Source organism: Muscardinus avellanarius (genome assembly GCF_963383645.1).
Source record: "Muscardinus avellanarius genome assembly, chromosome: 6".
NCBI classification, from domain to species: Eukaryota; Metazoa; Chordata; class Mammalia; order Rodentia; family Gliridae; genus Muscardinus; species Muscardinus avellanarius.
The window spans coordinates 64356974-64376956 of record NC_137791.1 but is presented as its reverse complement, the minus strand read 5'-3'; the positions used below and the strand labels follow the sequence as shown (position 1 = coordinate 64376956).

At 45.8% G+C, this 19983-nt stretch overlaps 1 protein-coding gene across 1 annotated transcript in view; it reads left to right on the top strand.

Moving 5' to 3' along the window:
• Nucleotides 1-17921, top strand: part of LOC308264060 (broad substrate specificity ATP-binding cassette transporter ABCG2-like) — a gene marked incomplete at both ends in the record, with an annotated part of 33935 nt that extends 16014 nt beyond the window's left edge. Inside the window, 5 exons of the mRNA XM_080697203.1 lie at nucleotides 5043-5194; nucleotides 6575-6673; nucleotides 8666-8922; nucleotides 16626-16783; nucleotides 17834-17921. Coding sequence (XP_080553329.1) covers nucleotides 5043-5194; nucleotides 6575-6673; nucleotides 8666-8922; nucleotides 16626-16783; nucleotides 17834-17921 — 754 coding nt within the window. The remainder of the gene's footprint in view (nucleotides 1-5042; nucleotides 5195-6574; nucleotides 6674-8665; nucleotides 8923-16625; nucleotides 16784-17833) is intronic.
• Between the last annotated feature and the right edge of the window lie 2062 nt (nucleotides 17922-19983).

Sequence of the window (19983 nt, the reverse complement as noted above, 5' to 3'; positions counted from 1 at the left end):
GCTAGCTGGGAGAGAGGGAGTGAGGCCTGCTCTCCCTGGCAGAAGAGACCTCTAGCTGGAAGGAGCAGGCAGTGGTCCCAAGGCAGAGCATGCCTGAGGTGTGTGGGCAGAGCATCAGAGACTCCAGAGGGGCAAGGACCCAGTGAGTTGAGGAGAATGGGAGTGGCTACTATCATCACTCCACCACTGCCCGCGGTTTAGAGGCAAAAATTACTTTCCATCCATCCCTGGAGGCTGAACATGGAGGTCGAGGTATCCACGGGTGTTTCTTCCCAGGCCTGTCTCACTGGCCTGTGGTTGGCCACCCTCTCCCTTTGTGCCCATGTCCTAATCTCCTCTTAAGTGGACATCTGCTCAGTGATACTTTTGTTATTCATGACCTCTTGAAGATTGTCTTCAAATGTAGCCCCATTCTGAGGCCGCCGTGGGGTTAGGACTTAAGCCTGTGAGTTCTGGGGAGGCCAGGGTTCAGTCATCACAGTTAGAATTGACACAAGCTGCGCTGAGTTGGTGGCAGCTACACAGACCTCGCAGGCTGCTGTGAGAAATGGGTCCTTTTCTGTCACTGAGGACCATGGAGGGATCCTGAGAGTGTCAGAGCAGTGCTGTGGCTGTGGGGAGGCTGTGCAGCTGGGTAGGTTGAGAGCAGATACAGGAAGGAGCCATGAGGGTCTTGGGGCTGGAGTAGGATACCCACGGGGAGCTGGAGCAGGGATCCTGTGCAATTTTCAAGGCAAAATTAACTGGAAGGGCCCGGGAACTGGACCTGGGCTGTGAGGACCGAGACATGCACTCCTGAGGAGTGGGCCTCAACTAGCAGAGGAATGAAGCCAAAACAATGACATCTCCTTTATCAAGAAAGGAGACTGTGGCAGGAATGATTATAGGAGAAATTTCAAAAGTTTAGTTTTGAACAACTTCTCAAAAATGAATAAAAATAACCGCAAGCAGACAGGGCAGCTCCAAGAGCAAAGCAGAGAACTCTCTCTGCCCTCGCTTGGCTCCCCACCTTTGACATACTCTGCTGGCTTTGCTGCCCCCCATTTCAGCCTTGCATAGGTTTCTTCCAGCTTGATGCTCGGCACCCCTAAACACTGCTTAGTGAACACTTGTAGGAGCGAGGACACCCCATCGCATCAGCCTTCCAATGAGGAGGACCATGAGGACGGCTTCCCAACCATGGAGTCCTCAGACTCCAGTCAAACATCACCAGTTTCCAGGCTGTCGCTCTTCTGTCTCAGGATCCTCTGCAGAAAAATATCTTTTCTAGTTTTTTTTTTTTCCTAATCTGTAACACCTCCTCAGTCTTTCTCTTGTGAGTGTGTCCTTGCACGTCCCAGTCCATGTCCTGGGGTGGCCTTAGCTGGATCACTGTGTGCCAGGTATTGACTGGGGCCAGGAGCTGCTGCTGTGTGCTCCTGGGTGCCACACCTGGGCCTGCACCCCAACAGGTGGTGTGAACCTCCATCATCTCACCTGTTACTGGGTGAGATGATGAGATGCTGGGCTGCTCTGCTGCGAAGGACTCCTTCCCTTTTGTACTTGATTAGCATTTTGTTGGGGGGAGACAATGGTGTGTTGTGGGGCTGTCCCATTCCTCATCTCTCCCACCAGCTTTAGTGTGCTAATAGCTCCTGCTCGGTCTCGGGGTGGCTGCCTAACACGCAGTGCTGGACATTCTATGAAAGGAAGAGTTCCCTCCTCTCCTATTCAGTTCCCATTTTGTACAATAGGTGATAATCTGTTAGTCACTATGTAATGATCTGATTAACCCTGCTTGGCCAGTGGAAGCCATTTCAATGTGCCTTTTTTTTTTTGACATCTCCCTAATCATTCTTCAAAAATTCTTTACTTTCTGGTTACTCGGATGTTCCTGTCTTGCTTTGTACTGTGCCTGGATGAGCTGTTTCTGCGAGGAAGAATCAGGTTGTGTAGTGTGCTCACTGCTCTTGGAGTAGCGTTGCTTCTAGATGTTTTATAGACCTAGTAAAAACACATTACACACACACACACACACACACACACACACACACACACACAGGTAATATATAGATAGCTGGGCTTGGTGGTATATATCTGTAATCCTAGTATGTAGGAGGCTGTGACAGAAGGATCACAAGTTTGAGGACAGCTTCAACAAGTTAGCAAGATCTTGTTTCCAGATAAAAAATAAAATAGGAGCTGGGCGTGGTGGTGCACACTTGTAATCTCCATACCTGGGAGGCTGAGATGGGAGGATCTGGGTACTTCGTGAGGCCCTCTGCAACTTAGTGAGACCCTATTTCAAAGTAAAGAATAAAAAATTTGGCTGGGGATATATGAAGGTATAATGCTCCTGGGTTCCATCCCAACACCCCAAATATAAATAAATAAGTAAGTAAATAAATAAATAAATAAATAAAAATAGGGCTAGGGTATGTGTAGTGTGCCCCGGACTTCAATACCTAGCAGTATGCCCCTGAATTCAATCCCCAACACCACAAAAAAGAAAAAACACCAAACAAACCAAACCCAGAGTTCATAGTAATATTTTGTCTCCAATCTTAGACCTCCAACTTATTTTGAGTCTTTGCTGTTTCTAGTTTTTATAAGTAACATCATACAGTGAAAGATTCAACTACCATTTTATCAATATATTTGTTCATTTTCTCAGTCAACTAGTTGAATTGTTTAGTCCAACTAGTCTCCAAATTCTCTGGCCTCTGCCTCTGTCCATCACCCTTGGAAACTCCTGTCTCATTTTCTAAGCTGCCAAACACAGTAGCTTCCTGACTTCCCCTCTCTATCACTGCCTTGCTTTCTCTGTTGCCCACGGTCTTGTGAGCAAGACTTTATTTTAGGAGGGAAGAATCAGAAAGATGATGGGGTTTTAGATGCTGTAAGGCTCGGATGTCCGCTGCACATAAAGACACAAGGCTATGGATCGGTTAAGGTTTTGTTACGAATATATCCATGACATTTTTATTACCTTTAACTCTGTTAAGAGTGTTCATTAGAAAATGATGGCTGACTGGTGCAGACTCTCATGACTATTTCCTTTGTTCTGTCTGGTGTAGTACACAAGCATCTGGCCTCACGCAGAGCGTTCTGCTCAGTTCTTTTCAAGCACCACTGTGCAGACTTATCACCTGGCGTCTGGTTAAAGTGCAGAGCCTCTTCCATAGGCCTGAAGTAGAGTCCAGGATTCTCCACAGGAGATTCTAAGAGGAGATACTGACACTGACGCCCCTGCCCCTCACACCGCACTCTGAGCGGCAGGGCCTTCATGCTGTCCCACATCCCGCTCCAGGTCCTTGCCAGCTCCCTGCTTCCTACCCAGTAAAGTTCCAGTCTGAGTGAAGGATTCATCATGGGCCTGTTTTTCTGCAGTCTCTTAATGAAATTCTTCACTCAACACCAACACACACGCGCGCGCGCGCACACACACACACACACACACACACAAACACACGCACAATCGCACACTCCTTTCTCTGTAGATTGAGCTTCTGATAGATTTCCAAATAGACTGTTTAGTTTCACACTTTGCTCACCTTGTTCTTACACCTTGAATACCTTTTCCTTCTTTCACTCCTGTTGGACCTTTTGACATTCTATTTATTATCCTCAGATTGGCCTATAATTCTTCTATTTTGCTGCAAGGAGCCCTTAGATATTTATATCTCACACTGTATTGAAACTATTGATCTTCTGGCCTGATTTTCTTTGAGGGTGCACACCCTTGGACACATGCTGATGAATAGTAGGTGCTATCAAATGCTTACAATAGTTATTTTTCTCATAAGTTTTTTTTTTCTCCAGGACTGGTGATGGAACCCAGGGGCATTGTACCTATGAGCTACACATCTAACCCTATTTTTTAGACTTTTTATTTTTGAAACAGGGTCTCACTGAGTTGTGGAGGTGCTCACTAAGTAGCTGAGGCTGTTCATGAACTGTGATCCTCGTGTTTCTGCTTCCCAAACACTCATAAGATTCTTAATAAGTTGTTTTTTTGGTTGTTGTTTTTTGTTTTGGCAGGTCTAGGGATGAAACCCAGGGGTATTTGACCCCCAAGCTACACCCCCTGTCCTATTTTTTATTCTTTACTTTGAAACAGGATCTCTCTAAATTATGGAGGGCCTCACTAAGTATCTGAGACCTTCTGAGAACTTTGAGCCTCCTGTCTCAGCCTCCCAAATGCTGAGATTACAAGTGTGCACCACCACATCCGGCTAATAACAATTTTGAAAAGTGATTTTTACCTTTGACTCCTCTGTTCATAGCAATAACCCCTGTGAATAGATAGTTTAACATTGTTTATGCCATGGAATGACACCAGAAATCAAAACCCAACTTTGCCTAGGAACTGTGGCCCCTTGGCCACTTTCTTGACCTTTAAGCCTGATCGGTAAAAAGGAGGAAAAATTTTGAAACTACCTTACACTGGCAGTGAAAATTGAAATCAAATGATCTCTAAAGCATTTAGCAAATGCATAACATGTCCTTAGTAATAGTAATTGTATTATCAGGGAGGAAGAATAAAAACCAATTCCTAAAGAACCAGAAGACTTAGGTGATCAATGAGAATTGGGCATATGACCATTCTCTTAATTTCTGTCTGTAAGTGGTTTCCAAATTTAATTGTACATACAGATACTTGGGATACTTGATAATATGAGTTCCTTGTACCTATCCCCAGAGAGTTTAATTCAGTGTGTTGGAAGATTGCCCAGAAATCTGCATGATCAGTAAACATTCTCCTCTCCTCTCCTTTTCTTTCCTTTTGGAATTCAACTCAGAATCTTATGCATTCTAAGAATAACCTCTACCGCTGAGCTTTACTACCAGTTAGTTGCCCTAGTCTTTTTAAGAAAATATCAACTTTAGGTTCCCCAGCTAACAAATAGATCATGTAAGATGACATGAGACGTTAGTAAGAGAAAATTAAGTTGAACTGAAAACAAATGATGTAACAGCAGGAATAAATAAAATACTTTATCAAGAATTGCAGAGTTTAGATGTTTAATGACATTTTTAATTTGATTTGTCTTCTAATGTAGGATGTCTAAACATGGACGAACAATCATCTTCTCTATTCATCAGCCTCGATATTCTATCTTCAAGCTGTTTGATAGTCTTACCTTATTGGCCGCAGGAAAACTAATGTTCCATGGGCCCGCACAGGAGGCCTTGGAGAACTTCTCATCAGCAGGTGTGGTTGCCTTTCTCATGCAGTAGATCCTTCACTCCTAGAACCCTGGGAGGGAGCAGAGAGGGTCAGCAGTTGTGCTGTGCTCTTTGGCTTTTGCATAAATGTACCTTGGGTTCCAGAGCTCTAAACCATCTTTGGTCAGTTCAGTGCCAGAATTTTTCTTTACTTTACAGAACTTGCTTCCTGGTTATGTGTCTTTCCTTTTGCTGTTTAATTTGAGTATGCATGTGTGCATGTATGTGTATGTGTACATGTGCGTGAGCATGTGTGTGTGTGTGTGTGTGTTTGCGTGTGTGTGTGTGTGTGTGTGTGTGTGTGTGTGTTTGTGTGTGAGTGTACTGAGCATATGTTTGTTTTACTTCCCAGTTAAGGTGCCTTTTCCTTGAAAGTTCAGTAATAAATGTGTTGGTTTCACAAGCCAAATTCACAAACCCAAATACAGTTTTAAATATTCACTAGATATCTTTTAAAAAAGTTTTTTTAATGTCTGTCATTTAATCTGGGAGTATAGCCCCGAGGTGTCTAGGAACCCCACTACCGCCAAAAATAAATAATAAATAAATAAATAAATAATGAAGTAGCCGGGCATGGTGGCACATACTTGTAATCCCAGCACATGGGAGGCTGAGACAGGAGGATCACACAGGTTCTAAGCCTGCCTCAGCTACTTAGTGAGGCTCTCAGCAACTCACTGAGACCCTATTTCCAAATAAAATAGAAAATAATTTAGGGAGTGTAGTCCAGAGGTAGAAAACCTCTGGATTCCATTCTTGGTACCACAAAAAAATAAAAATAAAAATAATCAAGTATATGTGGGTCTGGGGCACCCAGGGGAGATGAACGTAAGAGTTAGACTTCAGGCCAATTTTAGATGTTTGTGCTACAAGAAGCTGAGGTCAGACTCAGGTATGCTGTGAAGGTCACATTCCCTTGAGGATGCTGCTCTAGGGATTTCTCCTTTATTTGGAATTATGGCAGCCTTTGGACCTCTGAGTTTAGAATGCGGAAAGCAATAATTTCTAACATGCATAGCACTGAACAGTTAATTTTTTTTTCTTGGACCCAGATTTAGATATTTGAAGAAGTCCTGATAAACACCACACCATATATATTGGTAGCTGGTTGGGTCTTATTATTTAGGCTGGGTAATGACAAATGTAGTATGTTCCAAAGAGTCCAAGATTAGTTTGGAATATTTTTTGTTGTTAATGAAATATATAAGAGAAAAGGATAAATTAGGGGGAAAAAGACCAAAAAGACGAGGGGGAAGTTATTAGATTCTCCCTTCCCTCACCTCCCCTTCCTCTCCCTAAGTATGTGAGTCCTCTTTTTTTCTCCCAAGAACATGAAGTTGTAATTTTAGGTTGCTTTCTTTCGTAGGTTACCGCTGTGAGCCCTACAATAACCCTGCAGACTTCTTCCTGGACATCATTAATGGAGACTCCTCTGCTGTGGTATTAAACAGAGAAGACCATGATGGTATGTGTGTCTTGTGGAGTCACAGATTTAGCTGAAGATGAGCAAAGTGTTGACTCATTAAAACATGGTGCTGTGTCATTCCACAGCAAATTCATATTTTAATATCTGGATAGTATGCCATCCAATCTCACTAATGCCACATTTATTTATCATATTTAAACCTTAATGTTGAAATGCCAGTATTTTGCTCTACTTTTTCTCCTCCTCAGAACTCTCATTTCTCTAAGTTTTAGAATATCTATTGTTATGCTCAGACCACTCAATCTGCAAGTTATATAGACATACTTTTTTTTTTTTTTAAGGCACTGGGGATGGAACCCAGGAGCAGTCTACCTCTGGGCAACACCCCCAGCCCAGCCCCATTTTTTTTTTAAATTTTGAAACAGGGTCTTACTGAGTTGTAAAGGGCCTCACTAAGTAGCTGAGGTTGGCTTCAAACATGCACAGTCCTCCTGTCTCAGCCTTTCAAATGCTGGGATTACAAGTGTGCGCCACCACACCCGGCTGCAAACATCTTAATTTATCAATCGGAATAGTTTTTGAGGAAAATAATTGTTTAAGCTTTACCATGCAAAAAAATAAAAAGGCTTTGCGCAATTACAGTTATGAATATTCTGATTCTAGTCAAGAGAAGATAGGCTTAGTTGTTAATGAGTATTGCAAGTGGTTTTTTTAGTTAATTTCATTGATGAGTATTTATATAATACAGTCAGTTGTAAGGGGAATTTCCATTAAAAATAAATACCATTGTTTATAGTATTTGTGTGTGTGTGTGTGTGTGTGTGCGTGTGAGAGAGAGCGAAAGAGAAAGAGAGAGAGAGAGAGAGAGAGAGAGAGAGAGAGAGAGAGAGACAGAGACAGAGACAGAGACAGAGACCCAGGGGCATTTTACCTCTTAACTTTACCCGCAGGTCTATTTTTAATTTTAAGGTGCTGAGGGCCTCACTAATGTGGGAAGCTATTAAGGTTTTCCCCTGAAAGAATATTTCTGACTCAGTTGACTTTCCTTCGCCCAGAGTCAACAAGGTTTGGGGTCATAGAATGTTCAATGTAAAAGTTCTGAGAGAAGATCAGGTGGTGATGGCACAAGGATATTGATTGACCTGCAACTGTATAAATACCTCAAGAGAAATAAACCTGTTGTTGGCCCAATAGGGAATATTGGCCCAGGATCGGGGGTCAGCCAGTAGGAAATATTGACCAAGGAGCAAGCAGGGATCGGCCAATAGAGGTATCAATTCAGGAGTAGGGTGGCGTTCCCCCCACGTTTAATTAAAAATTCTTGGAATCAAATTCTTGAGAGTTAAAATCTTTTATCCTCATGCCTCTCTTTGGAACCCGGCTGGCTCCAGCACACTAAGTTGCTGAGGCTCTCCTTAAACCTGCAATCCTCCTGTCTCAGACTCCCAAGGACTGGAATTAAAGGCATGTGCCATCATGCTTGGTTCTTTATAGTATCTTTAAAATAAGAAACAAAGCCGGGCATGGTGGTGCATGCTTGTAATCCCTGTGCTTGGGAGGTGGAAACTGGAGGATCGCGCAGGTTCGAAGACAGATGCGCTGGCTTAAGAGACCCTGTTTCCAAATAAAAGTATATAAAAATAGGCCTGGGAGTGTAACCAGAGGTAGAAGGGTTTCCAGGAACCCCAGTACCACCAAATAAATAAATAAATAAATAAATAAATAAATAAATAAGAGAGCAGTTTATACATTTGAACATAATAGAAAAGCAAAATCCAGATTTTTATGTTAAGAATTATAGATATATATGGTAAGAAGTTTATTTTAAGAATTTGGGCCCAAAACATTGTGAGAAGTTCAGCTCAATTGTGTTTTTCTAATGTCTAAAGAAGGGAAAAACTATTTTATCTTCAAGCTTTATATAACACCTCAGTGTTATCTAAAAGAAGGGGGGAAATCACGGAAAATTGGGTTAAATCATCTGTTATCTGTTAATAATGTTTCCTTTCTTTGTCGACTTTTATTCCAAAGCCTATGATCAGATTGAAGACCTTGCCAAAAAAGAAAAAACAATCATAGAAAACTTAGCTGAGTTTTACGCCAACTCCTCTTTCTACAGAGAAACAAAAGATAGTTTAGAGCAACTCTCGATTGGTCAGAAAAAGAAGAAGAAGAGCTTTACCTCCAAGGACATTGCCTATCCCACCTCCTTCTGTCACCAACTCAGATGGATTACCAGGCGCTCATTCAAAAATCTACTCGGTAATCCTCAAGCTTTTATAGCTCAGGTAACCTGACAGATTTTTTTTTTAATTGTGCTGTGGACTTCTCATAGGGGAGCATTTTGGTTTTGCTGTGCTCTGCTCTAGGATTATGTTCATCTACTCATCCTTCTGTTTTTTTTTTTTTTTTCCAATGTGGGATATTGAAACACTCAATGAAACGTGTGAAACACAACTGAATTATTACTCATATAAACCTTTTTTAGTGTTTTCTTGGGCTACCTATCTCAGAATTTTTATGGTTTAAACATATTATAATGGAAGCCGGGCGTGGTGGCACATGCTTGTAATCCCAGTACTTGGGAGGCTGAGACAGGAGGATCGCACAGTTTCGAAGCCAGCCTCAGCTACTTAGTGAGGCTCTCAGTAACTTGGTGAGACCCTGTTTCCAAATAAAGTATGAAATAGGTCTGGGAGCATAGCCCGGAGGTAGAAAGCCCCTGGGTTCCACCCCCAGTATTAGCAAATAAATAAATAAAAATAAAAATGAACATATTATCATGGAAAATCATAGTCGAATTTTCTAAGTAAGACCATGACAGCCATATATGGGATTTTCTCGTAGCTGTCCACTGTTGTTCATTGATTCATTCCAGAAGTTCAACCCAACATCATGAGACTCTAGTACAGGCATGAACAAAAGGAGAAAAACAGAAATCTCTGCTCTATTACCTTATTTTCTTATGAGGAGAGGGATAACTGAATAAAGAAAAAAAATAGCATGTCAGGTGGCAGAAAGGGTTATGCAGAAAGATTAAGAAGAGGAGGGATGGAGAGGGGAGAGAAAGGTAGGGAGAAGAAAGTTGATTTGCAGTTGAAATCAGGTGGTGAGGGAACTAAACTACCTGAAGGTAATTTAATTGTATTGTCTGAAAATAGATTTGATGTAATTTGGAAACACCTCAGGTAAGTTAGATTCATCAACCTTTGTTCTATAGTGAGATGATGGAATGAGTCCATTCTTCAGTGTGATTTCTGCATTAGGTTTTACTCCTTAACTCTGAAAGTGGTTTGTAAATGTATTATCCAAGACTTATGTGTGGTAGCTCTGGACGGGGCATGATTAGCGCAAGCTTCTGGCACTCCACTAGCACTGTGGCCTGTTTTGGTCCTAGGCTTCCTTATGATGCAAACATGCCTCCGGGTGCACTCCAGCCCACTTACCTCATCAGTGGACTTGGCACCACAACAGGAATTCCAGCGATGTTCAGAGAAGTAGCCTTCTCTAGATTAAGGGGAATTCCCGAGCTTATGGGACAAGTCTTGTTGAGGTTTGCGAATACTTGATTGTTAGTGTAGGAACAGGAAAACCTTTTTTGGTAAAGAGCCATATGGCAGGTATTTTAGCCTTTGCAGACCATACACGGTCTTTGTCTTAGATAGCCAACCCTGCTATCTTAGTGTGAAAGCAGCCATGGCTCATACATGAACACATGAACCTGCCTGTGTTCTAGTAAAACTTTATTCCTGGACACTGAAGTATGAATTTCATGTTGTAATAAATGTTATCCTTTGTCTCTTTGCTCCCAGGTATTAAAAATTGATCAAAACCATTCTTGTATTATGAATAATGAACTTTATGACTGAATAGCTGGTATGAACATTTTGCTGAGCAGACATTTGGAGTTTGGGGTGACAGTGAGCTATTTAGAATGTAATGACTATGGTTTAGCACCCTGTGATCTCCCCTCCATAGAGGCAGTGAGGAATGGGTGGTTTTTTTTTTATTTTTGGCTATTTCTTCCTTTCATCTCTGCTGACAATCTTTTTTTTAAATTTATTTATTTTTTAAATTGGTGCATTGTCATATATCAATCACATTGGAGTATAAGACTTGAGAGGATATACAAGCACACATCATCCAATTAGCCCTCCTCAAGCCCCCATCCCATTCCCTCCCCCTCCCTTCATCCCACACTTCTTTGGTGATTAACTTTGATGCATTTGTTTATGTACCTCCTGCGTTTTAAAGAGGCTCCATCCTCCACTATTACATACCCTCTGATTGGTCACATTAGTTGCTTCACTATAGGGCCCTTTCTATAGCTCAACCTCTTCCTGTTGCCCCTTTCCTCCTAGTTATTGCAGATTAAGAGAAGCATCTGATTTATATTTTCTGCGATATTTCCCTGTGCATGCTGCGTTGCAAGTACCGATCCCACTCTTGACAGCCCCAGTAGTGGCCTGGCTACTCAGTGGACTGATCCAGACCTCACTGGCTCAAGCAGCGGCCTTGCCTCATGGGAGGCCCCTGTTCTGGTCTCACTGGCCCCTACACCAGCCTAACCCCTCAGGTGGCTTTGATCCTGGCCTTGGAGGCCACAGGAGTGGCCTAGCCTAACGGCGGGCTCCGATGCTGGACATTGGCCCTAATCCCTCAGCAGGTTCCGCTCCCGGCCTAGGAGGCCCCAGCACTGGCCATGCCTCACGGCAGGCTCCAATGCTGGCCTCGCCTCACGGCAGGCTCCGATGCTGACCTCGCTGGACCAGCACCGGTCTAACCCTTCAGCAGGTTGTTATCCTGGCTTCGGAGGCCCCATGACCGGCCTTGCCTCACGGCAGGCTCCGATGCCGGCCTCACTGGCCCCAGCACTGGCCTAACCCCTCAGCAGGCTCTTATCCTGGCCTAGGAAGCCCCAGTACCAGCCTTGCCTCAAGGCAGGCTCCGATGCCGGCCTTGCTGGCCCCAGCACTGGCCTAAACCCTTGGCAGGCTCTTATCCTGGCCTTGGAGGCCCCAGTACTGGCCTTGCCTCAAGGCAGTCTCCGATCCCGGCCTCGGAGGCCTGAGCACCAGCCTTGCCTCACAGCAGGCTCCGGTGCCAGCCTCGCTGGCCCCAGCACCGGCCTAACCCCTTGGCAGGCTCTTATCCTGGCCTTGGAGGCCCCAGTCCTGGCCTTGCCTCACGGAAGGCTCCAATGCCGGCCTCACTGGCCCCAGCACTGGTCTAACCCCTCGGCAGGCTCCGATCACGGCCTTGAAGGCCCCAGCACTGGCCATGCCTCATGGCAGGCTCCGATGCTGGCCTCACCTCATGGCAGGCTCCGATGCCGGCCTCGCTGGCCGCAGTACCGGTCTCTCCCTTCGGCAGGCTCTTATCCTGGCCTCGGAGGTCCCAGTACCGGCCTGCCTCAAGGCAGGCTCCTATCCCGGCCTCACTGACCCCAGCACCGACCTAACCCCTCCGCCGGCTCTTATCATGGCCTCGGAGGCCCCAGTACTGGCCTTGCCTCAAGGCAGTCTCCGATCCCAGCCTCGGAGGCCCCAGCACTGGCCTTGCCTCACAGTAGGCTCTGATGCCGGCCTCTCTGGCCCCAGCACTGGCTTAACCCCTCAGCAGGCTCTTATCCTGGCCTCGGAGGCCCCAGAACCGGCCTTGCCTCAAGGCAGGCTCCGATGCCAGCCTCACTGGCCCCAGTTCCAGTCTAACCCCTCGGCAGGCTCCGATCCCGGCCTCAGAGGCCCCAGCACCGGCCATGCCTCACGGCAGGCTCCGATGCCGGCCTCGCTGGCCCCAGCACCAGCCTAACTCCTCGGCATGCCCTTATCCTGGCCTCGGAGGCCCCAGTACTGGCCTTGCCTCTCGGCAGGCTCCGATGCCGGCCTTGCTGGCCTGAGCACCGGCCTAACCCCTCGGCAGGCTCTTATCCTGGCCTCGGAGGCCCCAGTACCGGCCTTGCCTCACGGCAGGCTCCGATGCCGGCCTCACTGGCCCCAGTTCCAGTCTAACCCCTCGGCAGGCTCCGATCCCGGCCTCAGAGGCCCCAGCACCGGCCATGCCTCACAGCAGGCTCCGATGCCGGCCTCGCTGGCCCCAGCACCAGCCTAACTCCTCGGCATGCCCTTATCCTGACCTCGGAGGCCCCAGTACTGGCCTTGCCTCTCGGCAGGCTCCGATGCCAGCCTTGCTGGCCCGAGCACCGTCCTAACCCCTCGGCAGGCTCTTATCCTGGCCTCGGAGGCCCCAGTACCGGCCTTGCCTCACGGCAGGCTCCGATGCTGGCCTCGCTGGCCCTAGCACTGGCCTAACCACTCAGCAGGCTCTGGACCCGTCCTCGAAGGCCCCAGCACGAGCCTTGCCTCATGGCAGGCTCCGATGCCAGTCTCGCTGGCCCCAGCATCGGTCTAACCCCTCGGCAGGCTCCAATCCCAGCCACAGAGGCCTCAGTACTGGCCTTGCCTCACAGAAAGCTCCGATGTCGGCCACTGGCCCCGGCACCGCCTAACCCCTCAGCAGCTTCCGATCACTGTCTCTGTGGTTATTATTTCAAAGGTTCCAGGTGTAATGTATCAGATATCTGCCTCCCCTGAGTACTGGCCACTGCCATTGCCACTGCCTCCACCATTTCAAATCCTTCCCAGGCTCTTTTTCCACTCTGAATGTTGTCCAGTGTTCCTAAGCATGCATTATGGTAGCCTTCGACATTTGGTGTAATTTCTCCAAAAAAATAAGGGTGGTAGGATGCGGTTTCTGCTTCTCCTGAATACCAGTCTCCACCGCCATCGCGGAGACCTCTTTCAACACCGCCTTTCTCCTTGGTCTCCGCTAAACTCTCTCCTTACAGGTGATGTCTGAGATTCTTAACAATATAGAGAAATAGCTGTCCTCCTTCACGGGGAATTTTTCCATAAGTTCCAGGGCATTTAGATAAGTTTTGTCTGCATCTCCAGTGTCCTGGCATCCATAACGGCTTTCTAAACTCCTCTCCGATATTTTTCTTTTTTTTTTCTGTTCCTTTTTTTTTTTTTTAAATAAGAGAAGACAGTATATGTGGTTTGATGAGTTAGTGGGATCAGGCACTCACTCAGTAGCACTGTAACCCGGTCGGTTTCCCCATGGGTCCAGAGTGCTCCGCACTACTCCGCCTGGGGCCCAGGGTCCCGCTACCCGGCCCGGCTGGCATGCTCCGCGCGACCCCTGCCCGGAACCCAGGGTCCTGAGCCCGGTTTCTCCAGGGGTCTGGCATGTTACGCACAGTTCGGCAAGGGGCCCAGAGTCCCGTGACCCAGGACCCGGCTGGTGTGCCCCGCGCGAACCCCGCCCGGAACCCAGCGTGTTACTGGGCCTGGTTTCTCCAGGGGTCTAGCTTGCTACACTCAGTTCGGCCCGGGCCCAGAGTCCCGTGACCCGGGCCCTGGCAGGCGTGACCCGTGCGACCCCTGCCCGGAACCCAGCGTCTCACTGTGCCTGGTTTATCCAGGGGTCTGGCGTGCTACCTGCTGACAATCTTTTATGTAAGGTGTATTTTGCTATATTTTGTTTGGAAGAATAATTCTGAAATGCTACCATTAACCACTTATTGTTGTTTTTTGAATAATGGAGTTTTCTTTGCTTTAGCTATGTTTATTTGCTTGATTTTGTCTTTCCAGCAAGGTACTTTCTTTTACAATGATGATGATGATGATGATTTTGTAATGTCAGTGAATCCAGAGCAAGTGCTCTACCACTGAGCTACATCTCCAGTCCTGTTCTTAACCTTTAAGCATTCATTTCTCTAAATGGTTCATTTGGATTTCCAGGGAACATGTACAAAGGCAGTTGTTAACTTCTAAGAATTCATGTAATTTCATTGACTGAGATAATTTTGACCTTTTAAATAAAACTTGAAAAATATAGAGAAAATCGACCGCTATAATGATATGATTATGAGATACTTAACATAAGAGAATAATTACTAACAATTTTTGTTGTGTTACTGGGGATTGAGCCAAGGGGCATTCTATCTCCAAGCTACATCCCCAGGCCTATTGTATTTTTATTTTTGAAGCAGGGTCTTGTTAAGTTGATGAGAGTCTCACTACTTACTGAGGCTGTTCTTGAACCTCAGATCCTTCTGTCTCAGCCCCCCAAGTACTGGAATTATAAGTGTGCACCACCATGCCTGGCTCTAATAGACCTAGATTTCTCAGTAGTTAGCATCTTATCCCATAATCTTTTTATTATTTATTTATTTATTTATTTATTTGCGGGTCTGGGGACGGAACCCAGGGGCATTCGACTTCTGAGCTATACTCCCTGCCCTATTTTTTATTCTTTATTTTGAAACTGGGTCTCTCTGAGTTGCAAAGAGCCTCACTAAGTAGCTGAGGCTGTCCGCGAACCGCGATCCTCTGGGTTTCAGCTTCCCAAATGCTGAGATTAGAAGCGTGCGCCACCATGCCTGGCTTATCCCATAATCTTAATAGCCATTTCTTACTGAAGTATTTTAAAGAAAATTATATCTTACTTTGTCCCTAAAAAGTCATTATGCACCTGCAAAACACAAAGCCAAGAGGCTAAGTGTGTGGTTCAGTGGTAGAATATGCTTTTGCAAAGTGTGAGGCCCTGGGCTTCATCCCTAGCACCAAATAAATAAGTAAATAAACATAAAAACAAAAGAAAAAGGACATTTGGCTACCTAACTGTAATATTATTATCAATGAACAAAAGTCTTCATGTCATCAGCTCTGTCAAGCCCACATTCATTCATCTTCCTCAGACTGTCTCCAAATTTCTCTTACTGTGCAGTTATTAATGGGATACAGCCAAGGGTCATGAGTAGCCGGTGATTATTATCTCTTTGGAGACTTTGAATTTCAGAATTGTTTTCTACTTCCTGCCACCCCAAAGCCTTCTAACTCCTCTTGGCACACATGCTGAAATTGACTGGTTGAAAAGATTAAGCCAGTGCTCTGTGGAATATCCCACCTTCTGGATTTGTCTGAAAGGATGAATTGGGAATTCTGCAGTGAGTTAGAAAGTGGGCAGCATCAATTTGGAAAGCTTTCTGTTGATTGAAAGTGTGTTAATGTGGTATATTTGGTATTATATATAATATGGCTCCAAGGTCCCCCACTTCTTATAAGTCCACTGGGGACATTTGGTGTAGATAGTTTGTGAAGAGGGGTTTGTTAGGTGACTAATAAATTATTAGAGATGCTTTCCTTTTTCCTCTCCTGTATTTATCTCCTGTTTTATCCTGTGATCTCACTCTATCAGGGCCATTTCTGCTCATATTCTAACTTGCTATTTGTTTGTGTGTGGTATTGGGGATTGAACCCAGGGGCATTCCACCTCCTAGCTACACCCCCAGCCCTATTTTTTATTTTTTTTTATTTTGAAACCGGTTCTCACTGAGTTGCAAAGGGCCTCACTAAGTAGCTGAGGCTGTCCATGAACTGTGATCCTCCTGTCTCAGCCTCCCAAATGCTGGGATTACAAACGTATGCCACCATGCTCAGCTTCTAACTCGCTATTCATTTATTTATTTTTTTGGTACTAGGGGTTGAACCCAGACACATTCTACCTCTGAGCCAAACCCAGCCCCACATTTTATTCTTTATTTTGAAGCAGGATCTCACTAAGTTGCAAAGGGCCTTAGTAGCTAAGGTTGGCTGTGATTCTGCGATCCTCCTGTCTCAGCCTCCCAAGTGCTGGGATTACAAGTATGTGCCGCCACACCCAGTTTTAACTTACTATTTTAAACTCTATATTTGACAGGATAAGGAACCTATAGAACCATTAAAAGCATGGACCTCATCTCAGGTTACACACTTAGTAGTTTTGCCCAGTGCATCTGGTAAAGGGAAACTGACTCCTTCTCCCAGGTATTCCTTTACTTGCTATTGTGCAGAGTGAGAATCAAGAGCTAACATGTCTCTAGCAGGACGGGCTGAATGATAGTGATCATGGTTGTTCCTGTTGATAATGACAGTGATTTGCGTTTTAGGTTGGAACTCAGTTTCTCCGTGGTGTGTCTGGGGGAGAAAGGAAAAGGACTAGCATCGCAATGGAGCTGATCACTGATCCTTCCATCTTGTTCCTGGATGAGCCCACAACTGGCTTAGACTCAAGCACAGCAAATGCTGTCTTTTTACTCTTGAAAAGGTGAGTGCAAGTGCATCAAGAACATTGCTCTCTCTTTTCTTTCCTTTTTTCTTTTCTTTCTTTCTTTTTTTGTGGTACTGGGAACAGAACCCAGGGGCATTTTACCTTCGAGCTACACCCCCAGCCTTATTTGTAATTCTTTATTTTTTGAAACAGGGCCTAACTAAGTTGGGAAGAGCCTCAGTAAGTAGCTGAAGCTGGCTGCGAACCTGGATGCTCCTGTTTCAGCCTCCCAAGTACTAAGATTACAAGTATACACCACCATGCCTGGCTATTTCTTTCTTACTTTTCTGTGTGTGTGTGTGTGTGTGTGTGTGTGTGTGTGTGTGTGTGTGTGTGTGTTGATTGAACCCAGGAATATTCTGCCAGGCTACACCTCCAGCCATATTTTATTTTTTATTTGGAAACAGGGTTTCACTAAGTTGCTGCTAGCCTTGCTCCTGCAATCCTCCTGTCTCAACCTCCCCAAAACTGGGCTTACAGTTCTGTTATTTATTTAACATCTGATCACTTCTTGTACCTGGTATTCTTGGTACAGGGGATTCAGAAGTGAATGGCAAAATTTCTTCCTTCTTTGTTAGAGGGAAGCAACCAGTGAACATCAAAGTGTTGTCAAGCAAGATGAAACAAGAGCTCAGGAAGGAAGGCTGTGGGGGTGGGGAGCTGGTGGAAACAGCAGGGGGTTCAGAGAAGAGCTCAAGTGTGTACCTGCTAGCTGGGAGAGAGGGAGTGAGGCCTGCTCTCCCTGGCAGAAGAGACCTCTAGCTGGAAGGAGCAGGCAGTGGTCCCAAGGCAGAGCATGCCTGAGGTGTGTGGGCAGAGCATCAGAGACTCCAGAGGGGCAAGGACCCAGTGAGTTGAGGAGAATGGGGATGGCTACTATCATCACTCCACCACTGCCCGCGGTATAGAGGCAAAAATTACCTTCCATCCATCCCTGGAGGCTGAACATGGAGGTCGAGGTATCCACGGGTGTTTCTTCCCAGGCCTGTCTCACTGGCCTGTGGTTGGCCACCCTCTCCCTCTGTGCCCATGTCCTAATCTCTTAAGTGGACATCTGCTCAGTGATACTTTTGTTATTCATGACCTCTTGAAGATTGTCTTCAAATGTAGCCCCATTCTGAGGCCATGGGGTTAGGACTTAAGCCTGTGAGTTCTGGGGAGGCCAGGGTTCAGTCATCACAGTTAGAATTGACACAAGCTGCGCTGAGTTGGTGGCAGCTACACAGACCTCGCAGGCTGCTGTGAGAAGTGGGTCCTTTTCTGTCACTGAGGACCATGGAGGGATCCTGAGAGTGTCAGAGCAGTGCTGTGGCTGTGGGGAGGCTGTGCAGCTGGGTAGGTTGAGAGCAGATACAGGAAGGAGCCATGAGGGTCTTGGGGCTGGAGTAGGATACCCACGGGGAGCTGGAGCAGGGATCCTGTGCCCGTTTTCAAGGCAAAATCAACTGGAAGGGCCCGGGAACTGGACCTGGGCTGTGAGGACCGAGACACGCACTCCTGAGGAGTGGGCCTCAACTAGCAGAGGAATGAAGCCAAAACAATGACATCTCCTTTATCAAGAAAGGAGACTGTGGCAGGAATGATTATAGGAGAAATTTCAAAAGTTTAGTTTTGAACAACTTCTCAAAAATGAATAAAAATAACCTCAAGCTGACAGGGCAGCTCCAAGAGCAAAGCAGAGAACTCTCTCTGCCCTCGCCTGGCTCCCCACCTTTGACACACTCTGCTGTCTTTGCTGCCCCCCATTTCAGTCTTGCATAGGATTCTTCCAGCTTGATGCTTGGCACCCCTAAACACTGCGTAGTGAACACTTGTAGGAGCGAGGACAACCCATCGCATCAGCCTTCCAGTGAGGAGGACCATGAGGATGGCTTCCCAACCATGGAGTCCTCAGACTCCAGTCAAACATCACCAGTTTCCAGGCTGTCGCTCTTCTGTCTCAGGATCCTCTGCAGAAAAATATCTTTTCTAGTTTTTTTTTTTTTCCTAATCTGTAACACCTCCTCAGTCTTTCCCTTGTGAGTGTGTCCTTGCACGTCCCAGTCCATGTCCTGGGGTGGCCTTAGCTGGATCACTGTGTGCCAGGTATTGACTGGGGCCAGGAGCTGCTGCTGTGTGCTCCTGGGTGCCACACCTGGGCCTGCACCCCAACAGGTGGTGTGAACCTCCATCATCTCACCTGTTACTGGGTGAGATGATGAGATGCTGGGCTGCTCTGCTGCGAAGGACTCCTTCCCTTTTGTACTTGATTAGCATTTTGTTGGGGGGAGACAATGGTGTGTTGTGGGGCTGTCCCATTCCTCATCTCTCCCACCAGCTTTAGTGTGCTAATAGCTCCTGCTCGGTCTCGGGGTGGCTGCCTAACATGCAGTGCTGGACATTCTATGAAAGGAAGAGTTCCCTCCTCTCCTATTCAGTTCCCATTTTGTACAATAGGTGATAATCTGTTAGTCACTATGTAATGATCTGATTAACCCTGCTTGGCCAGTGGAAGCCATTTCAATGTGCCTTTTTTTTTTTTTTTGACATCTCCCTAATCATTCTTCAAAAATTCTTTACTTTCTGGTTACTCGGATGTTCCAGTCTTGCTTTGTACTGTGCCTGGATGAGCTGTTTCTGCGAGGAATAATCTGGTTGTGTAGTGTGCTCACTGCTCTTGGAGTAGCGTTGCTTCTAGGTGTTTTATAGACCTAGGAAAAACACATTACACACACACACACACACACACACAGGTAATATATAGATAGCTGGGCTTGGTGGTATATACCTGTAATCCTAGTATGTAGGAGGCTGTGACAGAAGGATCACAAGTTTGAGGACAGCTTCAACAAGTTAGCAAGATCTTGTTTCCAGATAAAAAATAAAATAGGAGCTGGGCGTGGTGGTGCACACTTGTAATCTCCATACCTGGGAGGCTGAGATGGGAGGATCTGGGTACTTCGTGAGGCCCTCTGCAACTTAGTGAGACCCTATTTCAAAGTAAAGAATAAAAAATTTGGCTGGGGATATATGAAGGTATAATGCTCCTGGGTTCCATCCCAAAACCCCAAATATAAATAAATAAGTAAGTAAATAAATAAATAAATAAAAATAGGGCTAGGTTATGTGTAGTGTGCCCCGGACTTCAATACCTAGCAGTATGCCCCTGAATTCAATCCCCAACACCACAAAAAAGAAAAAACACCAAACAAACCAAA